Source organism: Colobus angolensis, unplaced genomic scaffold (genome assembly GCF_000951035.1).
Source record: "Colobus angolensis palliatus isolate OR3802 unplaced genomic scaffold, Cang.pa_1.0 Scaffold75, whole genome shotgun sequence".
NCBI lineage: Eukaryota > Metazoa > Chordata > Mammalia > Primates > Cercopithecidae > Colobus > Colobus angolensis.
The window spans coordinates 4,702,890-4,726,491 of record NW_012121265.1 but is presented as its reverse complement, the minus strand read 5'-3'; the positions used below and the strand labels follow the sequence as shown (position 1 = coordinate 4,726,491).

At 42.1% G+C, this 23,602-nt stretch overlaps 1 protein-coding gene across 6 annotated transcripts in view; it reads right to left on the bottom strand.

Moving 5' to 3' along the window:
• The window catches only part of ABLIM1 (actin binding LIM protein 1), a 264,926-nt gene that overhangs the window by 22,967 nt on the left and 218,357 nt on the right, over positions 1 to 23,602 (bottom strand). For all 6 annotated transcript variants that reach the window (XM_011927831.1, XM_011927832.1, XM_011927833.1 and 3 more), the window contains 4 exons: positions 19,504 to 19,581; positions 18,560 to 18,715; positions 14,379 to 14,414; positions 11,855 to 11,984 (listed from right to left, as the gene is read on the bottom strand). In XM_011927831.1, coding sequence (XP_011783221.1) covers positions 11,855 to 11,984; positions 14,379 to 14,414; positions 18,560 to 18,715; positions 19,504 to 19,581 — 400 coding nt within the window. The remainder of the gene's footprint in view (positions 1 to 11,854; positions 11,985 to 14,378; positions 14,415 to 18,559; positions 18,716 to 19,503; positions 19,582 to 23,602) is intronic.

The following is a 23,602-nucleotide window of genomic DNA, read 5'->3' as shown; positions in this document are numbered from 1 at the left end:
TGTGAGCTCGCAGCAAATCGATTAGAGGGAGGGGACACTGGAAGGCATGGAAAGCTGCTTGCTCATGATTCAGGATCAGTTGTCAGATGGTTAAATCCCAAGCGTGTAAAGGAGCGGGCTAGGCAAACCCAAATACAAATCACTCTCAAGCATGATGGCAGCAGCCGGCAATTAGCAGAGGTTTCTCCGATCTGAAGGTTAAGTCTGGGAACCTGTGTGGTCACCAAGTCCTTCCCCTTAGGAATACAAAGTGCCTTCAATTGCAGCATATGTTTCTGTTTTCCTCACTTTGAAATATACAAGATAGAGTCAGACCCGTATCACAGCCAGGTATTTCGCAACCATTTATACCTCTCCCCACCTTTCACTTCAAAGATGAGGCTCCACCCAGGCCAATGATTCAATCACTGAAACATTTATTGAACACCTACTATGGCTGGGCACTGAGTACTACTGAGGAAAAATAGATGAAAGAGATACACTCCCTGCCCTCAAGGGACTTAGGGGCTATCTAAGGAGACAGACTTAAATACCACATAATGACATGTAATTGTTTACTCTGAGGTATAAGAAAAACGCTATGACACTCAGATGAAGGTGCCACCAATTCTTCAAGCTGGGTTTAAGCTGGGCATCAAAGAGTAAGCTCACCAGGTGAGAGGGCAGGTGAATGGGAGGGTGGGAAGCTCATATTCCAGAGGGCTGCAATGTCATGAGAAAGGGCTGGAATGTCACGAGAAGGATGTGGTCTGGGGGAGCAACAGGACTGGCCACCTTGTCTGGACAGCACGGTGCACTTGGAGGAGAGAACAGGGACCAGGCCAGAAAAGAGCAAAAAGGTGGCTGCAAAAGCCTTAAGTGCCACCATATCCACCATCACTCCCTTCTGACCAGGAGAATGGCCGGGATGAACTGATTTAGCTTGTGCAAAATTAGAAAGAGATTTTCAACTGGCCTAAATTGTCCTCCTACCCTATGTCTGGGCAAACATTTATCTCAAGAAGACACCAGAAGATGTAGGACTACTAAAGCTCAATAAATTAGTAGTGGTAATTGCTTTTTACTATTGAGTTGTAAGAGCTTTTTATATATTCTAGATATGGGTCTCTTATCAGAAATAATATGAATTTGCAAATATTTTCTCCCCGTCTATAGGCTGTCTTTTCACTTTTTTGGTGGAATTCTTTGAAACACAAAAGTTTAAAAATTTTGATAAAGTTCAATTTATTTATCTATTAATAATAATAATTTTAAATAAATCATAGATCATCAGAAAATAGAGCTCTGGCCAGTTGCTTCAGGTCAAATTTTTCTAAATCTATCTAGTCAAGTGTGAAAGATGTCAATTTTTAGAGTTCTAAAATACATTTAAGAGAATTTTAATGTCTCAGCATATACATTTTTAAGTAACCAGAGTATAGATCTACACTAAATGGGCAGTAAGATATTCCAAATATGGGATCTGTGTCTATTACTGAGTCAAATTTAGATTCCTGGCTTTTGGTTATTGGTGTTCTGAAACTTCTGTCTTTTCTTCTCAAGAGTCAGTTTAGCAGCCAGCCCCAAATAAGTTATAATGTTGACTTTATTATTTAAATCATATATTAGTTCCCCAAAATTATGAAATATCATCCCAAACAATTGACCTATTAAGCTAATTTATAAAAATGTTATCTCATTTAACCCTCTTCTAAAGAGAAGTAACTAGTTCACATCAGGAAAAAATGAGTATAAAAAACACAGAGGAAAACAGGGGAAGGAAGATTATGATTTGCATTTAGAAGGAAATAGTGTTTTAAACCTGTTGCTGAATTAAAACTCGGTCTCATTTATCATCATCAGTGCTCAGTGTACCACCTGGCCAGGAGTAAGTGCTTAATAAATGTCTGTGAATGAATGATTGAAGGAGGCCAATTAATTACCTCCACAGCTATTTATTGGCCTAATTTAGCAAGCACCACGGCAAGATTCACCATCAATTTTCTCTAATCTCTAAATTAAAGGAAGCCAGATGTTAGTGTAGTTAAGTCCTCACTTAACATCAATAGGTTATTGGAAACTTCAATTTTAAGCAAAACAACATATAGCAGGTCCTTGAAGAACGTTGTTTATTTCAACCTAGTTTCATCACAACATTGATGAGGGGAAACACTAGACTCTTATTTTAATATATCAATTCTCTTAAATCACAGTCTCCAAGAACCTATTGATGATGATAAGTAAAGACCTACTGTATACAGCACTGGGATAACCCCTTTTATAACCTCCCCATTACAGCTGATCCTTGACAGCTCCAATTTAATTGTTTCACTGAAGAAAAATGATTTAATCCTATGAACATTAGAAATTATTAACAAGGGTAATCCATAACTGAAAAACAGAATCATTCTTATGGTCTTTTCTCGATAGAAGGTATACCGGGTCTCAACTTTTGCTACTGCTTCTGAACCACACTGCTGCTTGCTTTTGTTCTTTCACATAGAGCTCCACTGTCCTTGTAGAAAATCAGATGTTTCCAGGAAAGTTCTCATAGGTTTTGGTTATAATACACAATCAAATGAACCCCCATTAAATCAGTTTTTATCATTATTAGCCTGTGTCACGCACGCACAAAAATATCTGCGTATGCAGGACACAAACTTTAAGGTTATTAGAATTAGACATTTGTCCAGGGATTAAAATATTTCTATCAACAAGACCCTCTGGTGGCCAGTGCCTCTAGAAGCCCCTCACTTCTTGAATATGGTCAAAGCCTCTCAGAGGTTATGGAGTAGCTGTCTGAATTCCCAAGGAGTGGATTCCGGCTGAATGCTGTCACCAGTTGGGTGTGGTTCTATATTAGGCTGGATGGCTTCAGCAAACATTCACCTCTCTAGTTGTTTGAAAAAAAAAAAACAAAAAACTAGTATGTTCAAATTTTATAAGTAGATTTAACTGTAATCATTTAAAACTTCCCACAAAGCATTTTTAAAAATCAGGTAAAGTGAGACCCAGTGACACACCCATCTCAGTAATTCTGCAGAATGTGCTTTCCACATATCACAACCGCTCACTGGGGAATAAGTTTTTGGAATAGATAATGTTTCTAGGTACCAAATTCTTAGCCCTTGAAATACCAAAGGCATGACAAATTTTGGGCATTTCTAAAGAAAAAGGAAGAAAATTCTCAAGAAGAGGCCTCTTTCCCTTTTCTAAATTAAACACCTTATTTTTTTTTTTATTTTTTTGAGACAGAGTCTTGCTCTGTTGCCCAGGCTGTAGTGCAGTGGTGCGATCTTGCCTCATTGCAACCTCTGCTTCCCAGGTTCAAGCGATTCTCCTGCCTCAGCCTCCCAAGTAGCTGGGATTATAGGCGTATGCCACCACACCCAGCTAATTTTTGTATTTTTAGTAGAGACAGGGTTTCATCATGTTGGCCAGGCTGGTCTCAAACTCCTGACCTCAAGTGATCTGTCTGCCTTGGCCTCCCAAAATACTGGGATTACAGGCGTGAGCCACTGCACCTGGCCAACACCCTATTTAAATGATAAAACTTTGAACCTAACCCCGGCAGGAAATAACTGATGGGGGCCCTAAGAGGTCATCTGTGTATAGTTCCTTACTTAGACAAAGTAATGTGTGACATACCAGATGAAATCTCATATTTGGAAGATATCATTATTATCACCATCATTGTCATCATCTATCAACCCAGAACAAGATACTGTTTAAAAATAATAGGCCGGGCATGATGGCTTATACCTGAAATCCCTGCACTTTGGGAGGCTGAGGTGGGTGAATTACTTGAGGTCAGGAGTTTGAGATCAGCCTGGCCCACATGGTGAAACCCTGTCTCTTCTAAAAATACAGAAATTGGCCGGGTGTTGATGGCAGACACCTGTAATCCCAGCTACTCAGGAGGCTATGGCAGGAGAATTGTTTGAACCTGGGAGGTAGAGATTGCAGTGAGCTGAAATTGCAGCACTGCATTCCAACCGGGGCAACAAAGTGAGATTCTGTCTCAAAACAAAAAACAAAACTACTGTGTGTGTGTATGTGTGTGTGTGTGTGTGTGTGTGTTTGTATCTGTGTGTAATACAATAGTATATATATATATCACACTCATGGCTATTTTGTTCCTTTAAGTCCTCAGATTGGGCCACCCTAAGTTGTTAGTGTTCTTACCTATTGTAGTGACAAGCTACTATATTTCCACTTATATTTCTATTTCTATTTCTTGGCCTTCAGTTTTACCTCCTTTCCTGTTACCCTAGTAAGCCAATTTTTTAGACCTCGGGGGAGCATTCACTTACAGGACTCTCACTGTACTTAACAAATTTAAACGCCTGTCTCCACTTTCATTCTTCTTTTTGGCACCATGAGAGCCCGAGTGACTAATTCTAAGACAAGCAAATAGAGATGGGGGTGTGCAGTTCTGCTGTGGGGACCTGTTGGAGCACTGCCTAGCTTTCTGGACTCAGAGTGCTTACATCCCCAAATATAAATGAACATCTTGAGGGAGCCTTAAGATAAGTTGGCAGCATCTAGAATTTTGTGACAGTTTTAAGATTGCCGGTTCTTGTCTAAAGCATCAATAAGAGTTACAGTTTCCTTCAGCAAGTGTCAAATATATATTTACATCATGGCAACTCGTATTTATAGCAAAAGAGGAAAGATTCCTTTCAAAGAGATTTAATATATGTAGCCCTCCTGCTCAGAAATCCAATTTATACTTCATGGACACAGAATGTCATGTCTAGCAGTATTTCAAAGGGGAAGGAAGAGAAACTTAGCAGACACTTCACAAACAAAGCCCGAAACAAAGTGAAAATGGTTTTTCCAAATCTCTAGGCATAAGGTTGCCCAAATGGCCCAAAGATATACTAAGATAGAATGAGGCTACAAGGAAGTTTGGAGGACAGAAATAAAGATACACCCAACCAACAATGGATGTTATGGAAAATGAATGGAGAAGCCAGTGAAGCAGAGAAACAGTCTGTGCCGTGCATCTCAGCTTTACAATCATGCAGGCGTCCTCAGCTCAGTGACCCCAGGCCTGGGTCACACACTGCAGAAACAAGGACCAGGAAGTGGACTTGGGCAATGGAAGGCTGGGCTTCTGGCTGCCAGAGTGGCAAATGGCGCCCCCTGCCTCTGAGATGGACATCCTACCTTTGGTCAAGCTCCCAGCTCACATCCATTAAAAACAAAACAAAACAAACAAACAAGAAAAACTCCCTCAAGCTCCAAGATAAGCTCCAAGATAAAAGTCAATGAAGGGCCACAAAAAACCCTGGAAGACATTGACTTATCTCAAAGATATCTTGAGATTATCTCAAAGCACCATTTAGGAACATAGGGGTGCCATAATTTGGATATGTTACTCAATGGCTATAGGTTCCCCCCATTCTGAAATTTCTAAGTGCCAGAGAGGTCTTCCATTTAAATGGATACATGTTTTTCAAAATAACTAAGATGTAATTCCTTGGAGAATTGGCATTTAGCCAAATACACTAGGCTTTTAAAGCAATATCTTTAATGTACAAAATCTCCACCATGTATCTATGATTGAAAAACTAAGTATATACTGTTATGTACATTACACTTTGCATCTGAAGCATAAAGACTTTCATATGAACAAACTATAGGCACATGTCTAGTAAAAAGAAAAGGGGAGCGAGACTATTAGATGTTTTTAAGTTCAGGGTCACTAATTGCTTTTGGCCTAGCGCTTTTTATCATTTAAATCCAGAATATCTGACGGTGCCAAAAACTTCAAATGCAGACTGAAAACAGAAAAGAATGTATATTTACATTTTTAATAAAGCACCATTTAGGAACATAGGGGTGCCATAATTTTTATAATCATTTAATATTTCTATGGAAAAGTAAATATTTCTTAATTTTGTGATCTAAATGACTCAGGATCATTCTTGGTCTAAGACTCAATAAGAATGCAATTTTCTGGCTAAAAGGGATGAAAAACAAAAGTGTGCTTTAAAAATTATCTTCACACATATTTATACTGAAACGCATGGCCCTCATATGAAGGAGCGCTCCTGGGGAGGAGGGGGCCTGGGTCTAGTCCAGGCACTGCCACGTCCTAGAGGTGAGCCCCTGGACAGTTACTTAGCCAGGGCCTCCATACTTGGTCTCCTCACTGAGTCCATTTCCCAAGAATGCTGTGAAAAGTGAACAGAATCATGGCATCAAAAACCATTGAAGGTCAGGCGTGGTGGCTCAATCCTGTAGTCCCAGCACTTTGGGAGGCTGAGATGGCCAGATCACTTGAGGTCAGGAGTTTGAGACCAGCCTGGCCAACATAGTGAAACCCTGTCTCTACTAAAAATACAAAAATTAGCCGGGCATGGTGGTACACGCCTGTAATCCCAGCTACTCAGGAGACTGAGGCAGGAGAATCGCTTGAAGCCGGGAGGCAGAGGCTGCAGTGAGCTGAGATCGTGCCACTGCATGCAAACCTGGGCAACAGAGTGAGACTCTTGTCTCCAAAAAAACAACAAAAAAAAGCAGTTTAAGAGCACCACGCTGACCAAGGTGGGTGTGCTCCACACCAAGATGCTTCACCTCGTGATGTAGGAGTCTCATTGTTCCTGATTTATAGAGTAGGCAAGTGACACTCAACAGGATAAATAAGCAGCCCAAGGTCACACAGCTAGCAAGTAACAGAGATATCTGAACTCAAGATTCCAGTGTCCATGGGCTTTTCAACTGTCCACACGGCTACTCATGGACATGAGGTAGTGTTAGTCACCGACCAGCTATTGACACTTTGTGCTGTGTTATTTGTACAAACTGTGTAACTTTATAGGGCCTGTGACACTTTTCTTTCTACAAAAAGTCTCTCTCTAAAAGTTGAAACATATAATAGCCAAGTGAGGAAGTTTACATTTTAATGAATCAATAATGTATTTTTTTTCTTAAATATCAGAAATAACCAAAATCTTTTTTTCTTTCTTTTGTTTTTTTTGAGACAGGGTTTTACTCTGTCATCCAGGCTGCAGTGCAGTGGCTCGATCTTGGCTCACTCACTGCAACCTCCACCTCCTGGGCTCAAGCAATCCTGCTTCAACCTCTGCGTAGCTGGGACTACAGGCATGCACTACCAAGCCCGGCTAATTTTGTTTTCGTGTTTTTGGTAGAGACAGGGTTTTGCCATGTTGCCCAAGCTGGTCTTGAACTCCTGGGCTCAAGCAATTTGCCCACCTCAGCAGAAATAACCAAAATCTTAATTTGACTAATGGCTGCTATATTAAAGTCTCTTTAAAACATACAACTGCTGCCGGGCGCGGTGGCTCAAGCCTGTAATCCCAGCACTTTGGGAGGCCGAGACGGGCAGATCACGAGTTCAGGAGATCGAGACCATCCTGGCTAACACGGTGAAACCCCGTCTCTACTAAAAACTACAAAAAACTAGCCGGGCGAGGTGGCGGCGCCTGTAGTCCCAGCTGCCCGGGAGGCTGAGGCAGGAGAATGGCGTGAACCCGGGAGGCGGAGCTTGCAGTGAGCTGAGATCCGGCCACAGCACTCCAGCCTGGGTGACAGAGCGAGAAAAAAAAAAAAAAAAATACAACTGAAAGGTTTTTTTTTTTTAAGAAAAAAAAACCAGCATAATTTCTTTATGATTTTATAAACATTCTCTAAATATCATCTTGACATTTTATAAATAAAAATTTTCCCCAAAAATACTAATTAGCACTCAGAATTTAAAATAATCTGTTGGCTGAGCATGATAACTCACGCCTGTAATCCCACACGTTAGGAGGTCAAGACAGGTGGATCACTTGAGGCCAGGAGTTTGAGACCAGCCTGGCCAACATAGCCAAACTCTGTCTCTACCAAAAATACAAAAATTAGCTGGGTGTGGTGGTGCACACCTGTAATCCCAGCTACTCAGGAGGCTGAGGCATAAGAATCGCTTGAGCCTGGGAGGCGGAGGTTGCAGTGAGCCAAGTTTGCACCACTGTACTCCAGCCTGGGTGACACAGCAAGACTCTGTGTCAAAAAAATTTTAAAAATTAAAAAAAATAAAGTAAAATAATCTGTCAAGGGTTTTAGAGAGTGTTGTACCTATCAAAAAATTTGCTAATGGCAAATGGCACATGTGCCTTAACTCCAGGCATGTGTGTCTTTGATAAGCATGATTGCTTCAATAAGCAATATTATTTTCAAAACATAGAGAATGCTGAAATTAGCAAATTTATAAAATTGCTGCATACTGATAAGTACAGTACATGTACCTTTTAGGATTTAGCCACTCAACAACCAAGTGAGCACAAAGAAAAAGCTTGGGTAGACTGACAATTAAAATTCAGTAAACCAGAACAAGCTCCTCAATGGAAGCATCAGGGATATGACACGCGGAGCAGCACATGGTTAAGAGTCCTTTAGGACTGTTTTAAGACCCGTGATAACATCTGTGCTTGCCTCCTCCTCCATCCTGCAGCTATTACTGTTGGTTAATTTCGTTCAAATCAAGTTCGCACCATTCCGGGAACTCCTACTTAATTTTAAATTATGACCCCTTCATAGCCTCGTCAGGGCTCTCGGCTCCCCCAGTGTGGAGAGTCCCAGCTGAGGACGGCTGCAGAAGCATTGCCGACAATGATGAAAATGAAGGGATGGGGCAGAAATGTGAGGCAGGAACAGAAAACAGAAGGCAAAGCCTCTCTTCTCCATCATGTGGGAGTTAGGACAAATCAAAAGACGACTGCTCTGAGTCAGCTCAAGGAGAAACACTGATGTTGCCATAGATCTTTTAATGCTGCCCAAACATGTTAATATGGTTATAGTTTATCACCTGTAAGACAACTTTTGTATATCTGTTACTAAACACTATTGTGTTTTGCTGAGACCTGTTACATATTGAACCCAGGAAAATATTCCAATTATATATATTATATTTTGTTTCAATACATCCAAAAACAAAATAATAATATATATATATTTTTTCTTTTTTCAAAGTAGTGGATAATAAATTTTATGGTCTTAAACATACTTCCTGCTTCTTCATCTAGAGCCCTTAGAAGTGACATATTTCTCCCAACGAGAGATGCTATGCCCATTCTAAGACAACTGTGGGGTATAGTCATGACACACGCAGGCATGCTGAGAGCTCAAAAGCTCGGCACTAACTCTTGGAGATACACCTTATTAGCCTTCCCAGGGTGCTAATAAATCTCCACTATGCAGGGTGCTGCCTGGAGAAACCTGCCTCCTTACCTTTGATATGGGGAATGAAGTGGTGTCGGAAAGGGGGGTTGGGGCGGGAGTCGCTGTGGGTGGGGCTGAGGCTGCTGGTGCGCAGGTACGACAACCTCTGCACACCAGGAGACAAAAGCTCTGTGCAGCAAGGAGTCAGGGGCAGGGCACAGTGGAAACAGAAAAGAAGAACAGAAATTAACACAGGAGCAGGGAAAGTGCCATCGTTCCAAGGGAAAACAAAATAAAGAACGTTAATCAGGAGGCTGAAAAGGGAGGAAGGAGAAAGGGTTAAGAATGCACCTGCTAAGGCTGAGGCAAAGTGGGGGAGAGTTTGCAAAGAGGTTCAGGCGGGTACAGAGTCACTCTCTGAGAATAAATGGCTTTGGTGAGAAGAAATGGTCACCCGGATGGTCTCTGTTCAGCCAGTAGCAGACACATCATTTAGATTCAACAACAGCTGTTTTTAAAAAGCACCTGACAAAACAAAACCCTCTGAAATGCTTATAAAAAAAAATGACAATCATTGTATTTATATGTAAGGGTCATGTTTGTTTGGTTTTTTTCTTAAGCAAACTTATCCCACTGTAAGTTGAATTTTATTTTGCCTACATAGAAGGAAAACCTGTTTGTGTTCCCTGTGTGACAAAGAGGTCTATATGATCCCGAGAACTTCAGCACGAGTACTGGAGGCTGGAAACAGTTATCTCGGGAAGAATGGACCATTCAAGTTCAACCCAGACTGAGGGGGTTTTAAATCATCATCTGACATCTAGAACTTGTGGAGTGGACTCTCTGGGGTGTTCTGTATGGATCACAAGTATGCTATCAGAATTCCTCCAGCTTCACTTTAGAAGGGCAGACCTCAAAATAATAACTATAAAGCCTAATGAGTGGCATCAGGCATACATGTAATATATTGTGAAAGGAAAGAAGGAGAAGGAGAAGTTCTAAAGTCTATTGGCATCAGAACCATGATTGGAACAGATGGAAACTTTCTCAATAAGGACATGAGCTTTTGGGGGAAGAAGTGTGGACTGACCACTCCCCTCACTATTCAGGGGTCTCTGGAACAACAATGCCCCTATAACCCCACGCCACTCTGGTAACTCCATGGCTGGGGTCTCAGTGACCTCAGCATATGTACATGAGCAGGGTGGCAGCATAAAGGATTTTTTTTGTTGTTGTTGTTGAGACAGAGTTTTGCTCTATCACCCAGGTTGGAGTGCAGTGGCGCGACCTCAGCTCACTGCAACCTCCACCTCCCAGGTTCAAGCAATTCTCCTGTCTCAGTCTCCCAAGTAGCTGGGACTACAGGTGCACGCCACCACACCCGGCTAAGTTTTGTTATTTTTAGTAGAGACGGGGTTTTACCATATTGGTCAGGCTGGTTCTTGAACTCTTGACATCAGGTGATCCACCTGTCTCAGCCTCCTAAAGTGCTGGGATAACAGGCGTAAGCCATCACGTCCGGCCCAGAATAAAGGATTTCTTATTACCCAAATAGATAAGGGCTTAAATCGAGACCCATGTCCTGGGCATGAATAAAATGAATATGGTAGCCCATGAAATAAGGGAAAAAAATTTCCTGAGAACTTTCATTTAATGTAATTCAATAAACAGCATAAATATTTACCAGCGCAGGGAAAATTATACATTATCAAAGGATCAAATAGTTTGAATTATCTGCAAGCATTAAATTAGGCTCTTAGAGAGAAGACTGCAGCCTTTTATCATTCTGTTAATTCCTTTGGTTTTATTTCTTGTACAATGTATTTAAAAAAAAAAAAAAAAGGAGCATATGGGTTTGTTCTCATCTACCCATCCAGAAGCAAGAAGCTTAACCTGAAGTCTTCACAGATGCACACTATCACCATTAAGTTTTATTAGAGGCCAGAATCTTCCTTGTGAATCTATTTCTCAGGGAATCTTGGATCTTTACTGGGGTCTCCATTCTTCTCCTACTACACACAAGAGACACCCACTAGTAGCCACAGAGACTAAATTCTCTGCGGATGAAGGTCCACTAAAATCTGCTACTTTGAGGCATTCTCTACTGTAGTGATGCCTAATAATTTTATGTTTTCCAAGTATGATGGAAGATCTTAGGGTTGGAAATGATTTTATGTTTTCTAAGTCTGATTGAAAATCTTCGGGTTGGAAAGGATCTTAAAAGTGATCAAGAACAGCCCTGAGTCCTCTTTCTAGAAGGTGCTTAACCAAGCATGCTTACTAACACCACGTGCCTAGATAAGGGAAGCATAATACATCTGTTTAAAATGGCTAATACTGAATTTTAGATGATGTTGGTATGCCCAAAAAGCACATCAAAATATTTTCTTTGGGAGATCTCCATTTTAAGTCTCAAAGTGAAGATATTTTCATTAATCCTATTTTTTTTTAAAAACCCGTGCTTCCAGTAGCTCACTGTCAAAATACAATTAATAAATCAAAATGTACACAGCCACAGGATGACTGATGTTTCAGGAAAAGGGACAGCATAAAATAGAGCTGGATACCAGTTTTCATTTTGCTCTGGGAGAGGGATGGAAATGTTTAGTCATCGGTTTTTTGATGTGCTATCAATAGTAGGGGAAAAAAATCACAGAAATACAGTTTGTTATATAGAGTGAATCCCAGGAACAGTCACCCTTACCAGGTCTGTGGAAATGCTGGGGAGAGCGCGATGTGGTTGGAGTGTAGCTGTGGCGGCTGTACACAGGAGAGTTGATGGAGCCCTGGCTCGTGGACCGATGGATCATCCGATCCCGAACATCCTGGTACCCCTGGAAACAAAGTTCAACACATTCAGGCCATCATCATTCCTCAGTAGGAACCACGTTTCACAAACATTGCCAAGGAACCATCATGTCTACTTGTTTATATATATTTGATTAATATATGCACTTATTTTTATGTGCAAAATTTACAGGTATTTTACATGCAAATAGCATTCTGTGGCTAATACATTGTGCTCAAAATCTGCAGTACTTGGGCTTATTACAAAATTTTAAGAGCCAAGTGTGGTGGCTCACACCTGTGATCCCAGCACTTTGGGAGGCCAAGGTGGGAGGATGGCTTGAAGCCAGGAGTTCGAGAACAACCTGGGCAACCTAACGAGACCTTGTCTTTACAAAAAATTATAAAAAATTAGCCAGGTATGGTGGCACATGCCTGCAGTCCCAGCTACTCAGGAGTTCGAGGCTGCAGTAAACTATGATTGTGCCAGTGTACTCCAGCCTGGATGATAGAGACCCTGTTTCTTAAAAAAAAATTTTTTTTAAAGATGAAAACATATAAATCTTAATAGAGATAGGGCTATGGGACAAAAGATAAAAATTCCAATGACCATACTGACATTGTACTTTTCAGTTTCATAGGTATGTTCACATACCTACCAGATCTGCATAACAAGAAGAAAAGGTAGGTCACATACTATCACCTCCCTCTCCCTCCCCCCACGAATGCAGAAACCCGGTTTCAAGCAGGTAAGAGCCCTGTGTGTAGGCGTGTGCCTGGTATGGGCATAGCCCGCTTCAAAACCAGCCTCCTGACTCTAATCTCATCCTTTGTTCTGACCATCAACCTACCTATACTGTCTAGAACATTGATCTGGTGACATTTTAAGTAAATTCTCCTGAATAACAAGTTGATGGTTGCCATAAAGTCGGTATTTTACTTCTCACTTTGGGAAACATATTCCAAGAAAATAATTTAAAATGCCCTTTTAAAGGAGGAATAATTTATTCAAATACTTTTATAGTACCACTATTCATAAAGGCAAAACTTTGGGTTACATGTTCAACAAATTGGGACACAATTAAGAAACTATGACATACGGGCCAGGCATAGTGGCTAATGCTTGTAATCTCAGCACTTTGGGAGGCCAAGCTAGGTGGATCACCTGAGGTCAGGAGTTTGCGACCAGCCTGCCTAACATGGCGAAACCCTGTCTCTACTAAAAATACATAAATTAGCCAAGTGTGGTGGTGCACACCTGTAATCCCAGCTACTTGGGAGGCTGAGACAGGAGAATTGCTGGAACCCAGGAGGCAGAGGTTGCAGTGAGCCAAGATCGCGCCACTGCACCCCAGCCTGGGTGACAGAGTGAGACTCTGTCTCAAAAACAAAAAAAAAAAAAAACAAAAAAAAAAAGGAAATTATGACATGTGAATTCAATGGAATATTGTAGCACCACTAAAATGTCACCTGTCTCCAAACCTAGAAAAGGATATATTAGGTAATAAGTACAAAAAAACCACATGCACATAAACACAATATAAAACTGTCTAAAGAGTTGAAAGAGTACAAAGAATATTTTACATTTTAGGAATCTGTTGTCCTATGAAATTTCTACTAGCACAATAAAAGTAAAAAGTTTGAAAGAATGCATTAATAATGACTAAATGAAAACCTCAGTAACCATAGCTTTGTGGAATTTGAGAACAAATGGCAAGGGGAAACTTTGGCTTGATACTAGTTGTCTATAACAATAAATTAAATAAAACAACACAACAAAAAGTTCCCAAATTATGTGCTTCAACCTTGCACAGTTGGTCAATAGAAATTAATTCTTCATAAATTCAATGCAAATTATTAGAATATAGGTAGAAATTAATAATTCATAGCACTCAGTCATAAACCATGAAAATATTATGGTATTTTTACTACTTTGAATTACAGAGATTCCCTAAAAGCAGTCCAGTTTCATAATATCCAGAAAGTTGCTTGGTTTTAGGATCAGATGATTGACTTCAGACTAAATAGAGTAACCTCCCATCAAGATGGCTCTGCTTAAAGAATACGCCATGACTGCTGTTGGCCATTTCAGTTTATTAGGGTTCAGAAAAATTAATTATAGATATATCTATATATAGATAGATATACACATTGGGACAAGTGACTTATGTCCCTGCAGACACTTTCCTTCCACTTAGAGACACAGACACAGATTAATGTGAGGCCATTTTTACTCCCTGGTCTCCAATTTAAGAGGAATATACTGCTGTTTCTTAGAGTCCCCTCTTCCACGGAGGTAATCCCCAAAACCACCATAATCCCACATGCAGTTTTTCTGTTCTTTTGTATGTTATGTCCTTTTTCAAAAATCCAAGTCTAGGGAAGGGTCAAGCAATTCTCAAATTCTACCCATTAAAATGGTAAAAAGAAATGGTACTTACTTCTGCTGATGGAGTAGGAGACAAAGTCCTTGGAGACTAGAAAAATAAAAGAGAATTTAAAGTCACAATGTTTGTTAACTCTTTGCTGGTTTTCTTGTTTGTTTCTTTGTTTTTTTGAGACAGAGTCTCTTTCTGTCACCCCGGCGGGAGTGCAGTGGCACAATCTCGGCTTACTGCAACCTCTGCCTCCTGGGTTCAGTCGATTCTCCCGCCTCAGTCTCCCAAAGTTTTAGGATTACAGGCGTGAGCCACCATGCCTGGCCTCTTTGCCAGTTTTAATTAGAGTTGCTTATCAGAGTCCGCTGGAAATATTAGGCAACATATACCTGCCAGCACCCCTCCCCATCTCCCTGTCTTCTGATCAGGTACAAATGCATCTGCCATGGGGCTCAGACAGGTAGACTCTGACAAAGTTCCAGGGAGATTCTGGTGCACACCTCTGCCTAAGAACCATCAATAAGCCGGGTGCGGAGGCTCACGCCTGTAATCCCAGCACTTTGGAAGGCCGACGCGGGTGGATCACGAGGTCAGGAGATCGAGACCATCCTGGCTAACACGGTGAAACCTCGTCTCTACTAAAAAATACAAAAAATTAGCCGGGTGTGGTGGCAGGTGCCTGTAGTCTCAGCTACTCTGGAGGCTGAGGCAGGAGAAGGGCATGAACCTGGGAGGCGGAGCTTGCAGTGAACTGAGATCGCGCCACTGCACTCCAGCCTGAGACAGAGCGAGACTTCCACTCAAAAAAAAAAAAAAAAAACACCATGAATAGATATGATTGTGATACATACTCAGGTGATTAAGCTAGACAAGTTGGAACCATTTCCCTTATATATTCAAACTATGCTCATTTTACTCTGATGAGTTACAGCATCTACTGAAACATAGGATCTTGTTCACATGGTTGTTGACTAAATTGCAACCACAGCAATCACCATAAAATAGTTCGAGAACTAAAATAGGACTTTGGTTGACTAGGCATGGGGCATCCTGCCTTGGCTGCCTCGCCAATCTCACTACCATTCACCTCTAGCTTCCATCCTCCTAGGCTCACAGGCTTCCTTGGGGCCATCAACAAGCCAGGCCTTCTGTCACCTCAGGGCCTCTGCACTTGCTGTCTCTTCTGCTGCCAGTGCTTTTCACCCAGACACCTGCAGGGCTCATTCCCCGTCAGCGCTGACGTCTCTGCTCAAACCCACTGTCACACAGCATCTCTGTGACCATTCTATCGAGAGGAGCAACCCAGCCCCAGGTACGCTTTCTCTTTCCTGTGCTTCACTTTTCCTCAAAGCCCTACCACTCTGTAAAATTACATTACATATCTGTTTCATTACTGTCTGTCTCCCACACAATGCCACAAGCTCCATGAGGGCAAGGACTGTTTGTTTACAATTACATATTCCCAGTGATGACAGCAGCTCCTGGGACATAGTAGTTGCTCAACAAGTATTTTCCAAATGAATAAAATGCTTACAATTAAAATGCAAAAAGCTTTCACACAGAAATGAAATGCAAACAGAGCTATGGAGAACACAGCCAGGGGTGGACTTTTCCATTTTAGAATTTGCCCTTTGCCCCACATTCTATAGTAAGTGGGTGGACTTTCTGTATTCCAAGCCTGCACAAGCTCCACGGTCTCCTCTGCAGCTACAGTCTGTCTCTAGGGGGTCTCAGCTAGGTGAAGGCTCATCTCAAGGTCAGGGCCCAGGTCTGCACCTGCACTGATAGCAGGGCCCTGGAGGCACCAACGGCTGCACAGAACTAAGCTGACTCTTGCAGTGTTTCTTACATGGCAGTATGTATAAAGGCCAGGTGCAGTGGCTCACACCTGTAATCCCAGCACCTTGTTAGGCCGAGGCGGGTGGATCACTTGAGGTCAGGAGTTCACGACCAGCCCAGCCAACATGATGAAACCCCGCCTCTACCAAAAATACAAAAATTAGCCTAGCTTGGTGGCACCTGCCTGTAGTTCCAGCTACTTGGGAGGCTAAGGCAGGAGAACTGCTTGAACCTGGGAGGCGGAGGTTGCAGTGAGCCAAGATTGCACCACTATACTCCAGCTGGGTGACAGAGCGAGACTCCATCTCAAAAAATGCAATATGTATATGAGGTCTATAAAAGAAGTGTGTTAAAAACTAATGGAATAAATAATAGAACAGCTTGTAAAGTTTTCTCAGTTGCAAGATGCAAGTATTGGGCAAGAGTTCACTAATATGTCTGATTTCTGATCCCAGGGGCACCCTCTATGCATAAAGAAAACTGTGGGACATCATTCCAAGTTATGACAGTAACTATAGTGTGCTGCTTACGAGCGTAGCCAGCATTTTTCTTAAGCACTTATTATGTGCCCAGTACTGTTCTAATGTAAATAGCTCACTTACTCTTTACAGAAAACTTCTAACGTAGGTATTCTTGTTCTCTATCTTGAGTTTGCAGATAAGGAGATTGAGGTATATAATTTCCCCAAAGTTATATGGTTAGTCAGTACCAGTCTGTTACTTTATATATATTTTTTTGAGACAGGGTGTTGCTCTGTCACCCAGGCTGGAGTACAATGGCATGATCATGGCTCACTGCAGCCTCAACCTCCTGGGCTCAAGTGATCCTCCCATCTCAGCCTCGCAAGTTGCTGGGACTACAGGCGTGTGCCATCATGCCTGGCTAATTTTTGCTTTTTTTTTTGGTAGAGATGGAATTTTGGCATGTTGCCCAGGTTTGTCTCAAACTCTCGGTCTCAAGCAATCCACCCACCTTGGCCTCCTAAAGTGCTGGGATTACAGACATGAGCTACTATGTCTGGCTGAGTCTGATTTTAAATGCAGAGATTTTCACCTGAAAGCCCAAACTCTTGAGTGCTTAATGTTTTACTGCCCTGAACGGAGCTGCTGGGAAACACATACAGATACATACACCGCACACAGACATACCTGTGCACACACACCACGAGCCCCAAATCCTTAACACCATTAAAAAAACTCACATCCCCTTGCTTGTACGAGTTAAACATTAGTAAATTCTCATCCACAGGGTCCAAGACCAATCTCTATGCACTTTGTTCAGGAACTTCCCCTCACCTCTTATCCCCTACGAAACCCTGGGGAGTTCAATACCAACTGACAACCCCGGCCAGTGCACCTGCGCTTGAGAGCCGCTGCAAGTGCAGCTACGGCTAGGTGACCACTAGGTGGCACTACATGAAAATGGATATCACTTCCTGTCACAGGGACCCTTTCCACGCAGAGCTATTCTCTGGAATAAAACCCAGATTAGAAAGTAAATAAATAAAAGCAACAATATATATAAAATGACAAATAAACATAAATATAATTATCAAATAATATTATACATCTGGAATTGAGAACAAATTAAACAATCACATTTTCATGCCTTTTCTCTCCAGACCTCAAAGCACTGTGAGATGCTAGATTGTTTATATTGTTTTAACCTTTGTTGAATAGCTGATTTGTCAGCTATTTGTTAACATCTGTGTGGACTCAAATCAGTCTACAGATGATTCTAATTTAAAAAATAAAACAGAAAAAACGAGACTGAGCTGATTGGCCAGGGGAAACGGACTTGGGTAGGCGCCACAGAGAACCTTCAACCCTGGGATGGGACCGGGGAGGGGAGGATCCCAAGGGGTTGAGAGGCTCTGGTCCCACAGCGGATGGGTCTGCGGGCCGAGTATTAACGAGCCCCAAGAGGACAGGTAGCAACAATGATAGAGATTGCCACATGCTCAGTATTTCTCCCAAGTCTGGCCTCTGATAATTGCTTTATGTAGATAAGCTTGCTTAATCCTCACCAATACCCTATGAGGTAGATTCTATCATTACCCTATCTGTTTTACACATGAGGAAACTAGGACCATTTTTCTTATTTTTTTTAATATAGAGACGAGGTCTCACTATGTTGTCCAGGGTGGTCTTCAACTCCTGGCCTGAAGCAATCCTCCTGCCCTCAGCTTAGCCATTCTTTACTGTTGTTTGATGTGCCATTGGTCTGTTCTCCCACCTCTCATGATGGGCTTCTGAATACCTCCAAGGACCTGGTCTAGAAATCTGCAAATACTAGGCAGACAAAAGACCACCTGATTTACCTAAACTCCAAATGGTAGTTATTACAAATGTGAAAAAAGAGAAGGTAAATTGTTGTACAACTCACAACCACTAGGAATGTATTACCTCTCCAAGGCTCTGTCTCTCCTGTTTGTCATCATAGCCCGAAGTGTAGAAAGGCTCATAGGTAATAAGATCTGGACGTTCAATGTCATAAATTGCCTTGACCTTGGGAATGGCCGCTAAATCCTTGTAATCCAGGATCTCATTGTCTACTTTTGCCTGGCAAAGTTAACCAGAAAGAACAATTACCTTGTAGTCTCGTTGCTTTGGGAACCTGTTGTTGGCGCATTTCCTGTTGTTTAAAAAGTGAAGGCCTTAAACAAAACCCAAAACATCTTGTCTAGTACAGTTACACTCTTTAGAAGTTGCCCTTTACACCATGTATTAATAATTTTACACCATGTATTAATCATTTTACACCATGTATTAATCATTTTTTTTTTAAAAAGTCACTGAACACTTAGGAAAAAATCTGTGTAGAATTCATGAAACAGATCAACATGCAAACCTTAAGGATAATTTCCTGAATGTATGACAGTGAAGGACAAAGCTCAAACAGATGGTCCAATAATCCTTTCAGATGGCTAAAAACAAGAACTGCATAATTAATAAACTAAATATTTAAATATCTTTGTGGTAGGATTTAAGAACACTCAGTATCAACATTATAAAATATATATTTAATCCCCAAATATCTATATGCAATTTAGGTGCAAGAATTTTTTTTTTTTTTGAGATGGAATCTTAGGTGCAAGAATTTTTTAAGTCCTGCAACATATTACTACATTTTCCAGGTCGTCTGATCACTCTGTTGATGGTCACATATAAATGTAATTACCTAAAGGTAAACATGATTGAGGAGACTGTTCTATAAAAATGAAAATCAGGTCTCATAACAAAAATAGAAATCACTTTGAATTAGTTTTTGTTTTGGATTACCCATTCTGCTATTACAACCCACTAATTTACCTGTCCCAGAAATGTCACTTCCAGAAGTAGATACTTACATAGATAGTATGACCTGGTGAGCCAGGAATACTGGAGCCTGGTCTAGAATAAATACTTTCCGAGGATGTCCTAGTAGGCTGTAAAATAAATAGTGACTTGTAAGATTTCGGACCCTGGCTTCAGAATCTAGACTGTCCTGGGCCCTTAAACTTTACTAAAAACTCAGCTAGTGAGAAAAAGAAACATTTACCACCTTTTTGAATAAGGTAAAATACAACCTAGAAGGAAAGGTAAATGCAAACTAGTTGTATGATCCAGTTTTGAAAAGGCATGGGGAGGCCTTTCTCTGGCTCTTCCTGCTCCTTGTTCCCTACGAGAACTTCTGGTTTACCTTCGAGCACACCTCAAAGCTTCCCATTTCTCTCCTTCTCTACTGCAATAGTCCCAGCCCCAGTCACCACCTCCATTCATCCAGATTATTGCAATGGCCTCCCTGTGCATCTTCTGCCTTCTCCCCTCCCTTCTTCAAATCTACCTGGCAGGCAATGGATAGAGAGACGTTTTTTTTTTATAGATAGAGTCTCACTCTGTCGCCCAGGCTGGAGTGCAGTGGCGCAATCTCAGCTCAGTGCAAGCTCCGACTCCCAGGTTCATGCCATTCTCCTGTCTCAGCCTCCCGAGTAGCTGGGACTACAGGCACCTGCCACCCCACCATGCCCGGCTAATTTTTTTGTATTTTTAGTAGAGACGGGGTTTCACCGTGTTCGCCAGGATGGTCTCGATCTCCTAACCTCGTGATCCGCCTGCCTCGGCCTCCCAAAGTGCTGGGATTACAGGCGTGAGCCACCGCGCCCGGCCGAGAGACCTTTCAAGAACATCATTTGGATGGTCACTACTCTGCTTTTGTCTCCAGCACTGATATAGTTTGGCTGTGTTCCCACCCAAATCTCACCTAGAATTGTAATAATCCCCACGTGTCAAGGGTGGACCAGGTGGAGATCACTGAATCATGGGGGCAGCTTCCCCCATACTGTTCTCATGATAGTGAATAAGTCTCATGAGACCGATGGTTTTATAAACGGGAGTTTCCCTGCACAAGCTCTCTTGCCTGTCACCACATAAGACAGGACTTTGCTTCTCATTTGTCTTCTGCTGTGATTGTGAGGCCTCCCCAGCCATGTGGAACTGTGAGTCCATTAAGCCTCTTTCCTTTATAAATTACCCAGTCTTGGGTATGTCTTTACTAGCGGCGTGAGAACAGACCTAATACAAGCATCCATTCAGAATAAAATCACAACAAGCAGAGCCTCAGGATTCTACCCCTGCCTTCCCCTCCTACCTCCTCTCTCACCTGTCATCACTCACACAACACAGCACACAAAGCTTCCTTGGAGTTTTTATCCTCGCTTGCTGCTCCCTCTGCCTGAAATGCCCTAGCTCCCATTTTACTTGGATGATTCTCTTCCTTCAGGCTTGGCTTAAATATCACCTCCTCAGAGAGGCCCTCCCTGATTCAATCCAGAGTTGGTTGCCTTTGTTTTCTGTCATAGTGTCATTCTTTTTTCCTGCATGAGTAAAATGTATAATTATATATTTATTGGTTTCCTTGTATCATGTCTGTCTCCCTCATTTACTTAAGTCATGCTCTCAGACCTCATAGAGTTTATTTTTTAACCACTGTCTAAACCCAATGCTTTCCACAGGTACATAGAAGGTACAAATCCTAGATGAGCGAATGAGCTAGAATTTATTATTTGTAAACAGATACTTAGTTTGCAGACACTTGATTTCTGTTAATTACACGATTTGAGTCTAACTATACAGAGAGTCACTGAGGTAAGGCTAGTGGGTTGGCCTTTGGGAAGGACGAAAGAAACTGGACTTCATAGTATATACTTGAAGAACGTGGAGAGTGAGAGGTGGTTACGTGAGCAGGAAGGAACCTTATGAACTAGGATCAGCCGCCTCCTGCTTCTGTTTAACATATTCTGGAAAGCTCTGCAGAGAAAACTCAAGGCCTCACTTTGGAACACTTCCTCACCTCTGTTGCAGCTATTTCCTAAAGAGGATAACTTACAGTTCTACAATAGGAATAAGACCTTGCCTTCTCAGTACTGTATCTATTGATGTTTAATACCTTGAATGTGGGCATCACTGAGCCAAAGAAACTCCTTCAGACAAGGGTGTTGCCTCACTATATTGTTCAAGTTGAAACAATGAAGGCAAACATATCTGGCCAATTCAGGTCCGGCAGTGATTACATTCATCACCGGAAGACTGTGATCAGTCTTTTTCAGCCAATGCTCCTGGTATCTTCGAGATGCTAGGGTGGAAGCGGGTGGGAGAAATTGCACCACACCCAGGTGGAGGTGCACCAGGTCCATCACTTCTGGGCCTCCTCCCCAGGACCTGGCATGCACAAGCGCTTTCCTGCTAGAGTTATAGCAATCACAGGTATATCTCAATATGAGAAAATTCTACCTCTGAGTATGTTGAAAGAGGAAAGACTCACGTAACACTATTCAAGAAATGTGCAGCCTGGGTGCGGTGGCTCATGCCTGTAATCTCAGCACTTTGGGAGGCCAAGGCGGGTGGATCATCTGAGGTCAGGAGTTCGAGACCAGCCTGGCCAACATGGTGAAAGCCCGTCTCTACTAAAAATACAAAAAAATTAACCGGGTGCGGTGGCAGGCACCTGTAATCCCAGCTATTTGGGAGGCTGAGGTAGGAGAATCACTTGAACTTGGGAGGCAGAGGTTGCAGTGAGCCGAGATGGTGCCACTGCACTCCAGCCTGGGCAATAAGAGTGAAACTCCGCCTCATAAAAAAATAATAATAATAAATTGCAATTTCTAGATCCATTTCGTGATCAAAATATAGAAGTGGTGCAATCAAAATGTATTCCACCTTTACAAGGAGATGCTACCCCCTCAAAATGCTGAACCTACATCCATCTCTGTGGGATAATTATTAACCACAGGTAGTCCTTCAGCTTCCAGTGGCCAGGAACTCCCGAACTCCCATTTGCCAAATTTAATGTCAAAATGAAATCTCTTAAGTAGCAACCCAAGAATATCAATGGCAGCGAATGTCTACTGCCCACTTACTATGTGGCAGGCCTGTGCCCAGTGCTTCCCAGGCTTAATCTCATGTAATCTTCTCAGTAACCCTAGGAGGTACCTTCCATTACTATTCCTATTTTACAGATAAGGAAAAAGTATCAGTACTCCAAGCCACACAGGTAGGAAACGGATGAAGAGTCAGGATTTGAACTCAGACACTCTAGGTCCACAGCCCAAGCATTTAAGCCCTGCAGTAAAATTTTGCCTATATTACAGGGCGAGTGTGATCATTTATTTCCCATCAACATAACTATGGGACAAATGTGATAAAACTAATAGAGAAATATTGAGATCAAGTAGCAGAAAAGAATGCCTGCTAACTGAAAATATTTTATTGCACCAGCTCTGCAAGAACCTGCAATAGCTCACTGGGTTGGGGTAAGGAGAGGGTATGCGGCAGGGGCATCAGATTTCTTCAGTTACTGGGGTTGCTATGACAAAGGCCTGTTTTCATTAACAAGCATCCAGGACATTGTGTGAACAGCCAAAGTGTACACTGGGGCTTTGAGGTCACTAGTATGTTACTCATCCTTATTTTTGCCAAGTGTGGGGCAAGGATACTTTCGGCCTTTGCTGTAATGATGCACCTGGGATGGCTCTAAATGGTTTTATTTGCTCTTGTACTGAATGTACTGGTAGAAACAGAGCTGAAGAACAACGCACGCACATGTAGGGAAGGGTCTTTAACGCCACCTTCCGGGGATGAAGAGCTTCACCAGCAGAAAAGGCAGTTCTCTTGGCAGAACTAGCCTATTTCAGTTCAGTTTCTCTCTCCCTTCTTTCTTTGAGACAGAGTCTCACTCTGTCGCTCAGCCTGGAGTGCAGTGGCATGATCTTGGCTCACTGCAACCTCTGCCTCTCGGGTTCAAGTGATTCTAGTGCCTCAGCTTTCCAAGTAGCTGGGACTACAGGCGTGCGCCACCACACCCAGCTAATTTTTGTACTTTGAGTAGAGATGGGGTTTCACCACATTGGCCAGGATGGTCTCAAACTCCTAACCTCATGATTTGCCTGCCTCGGCCTCCCAAAGTGCTGG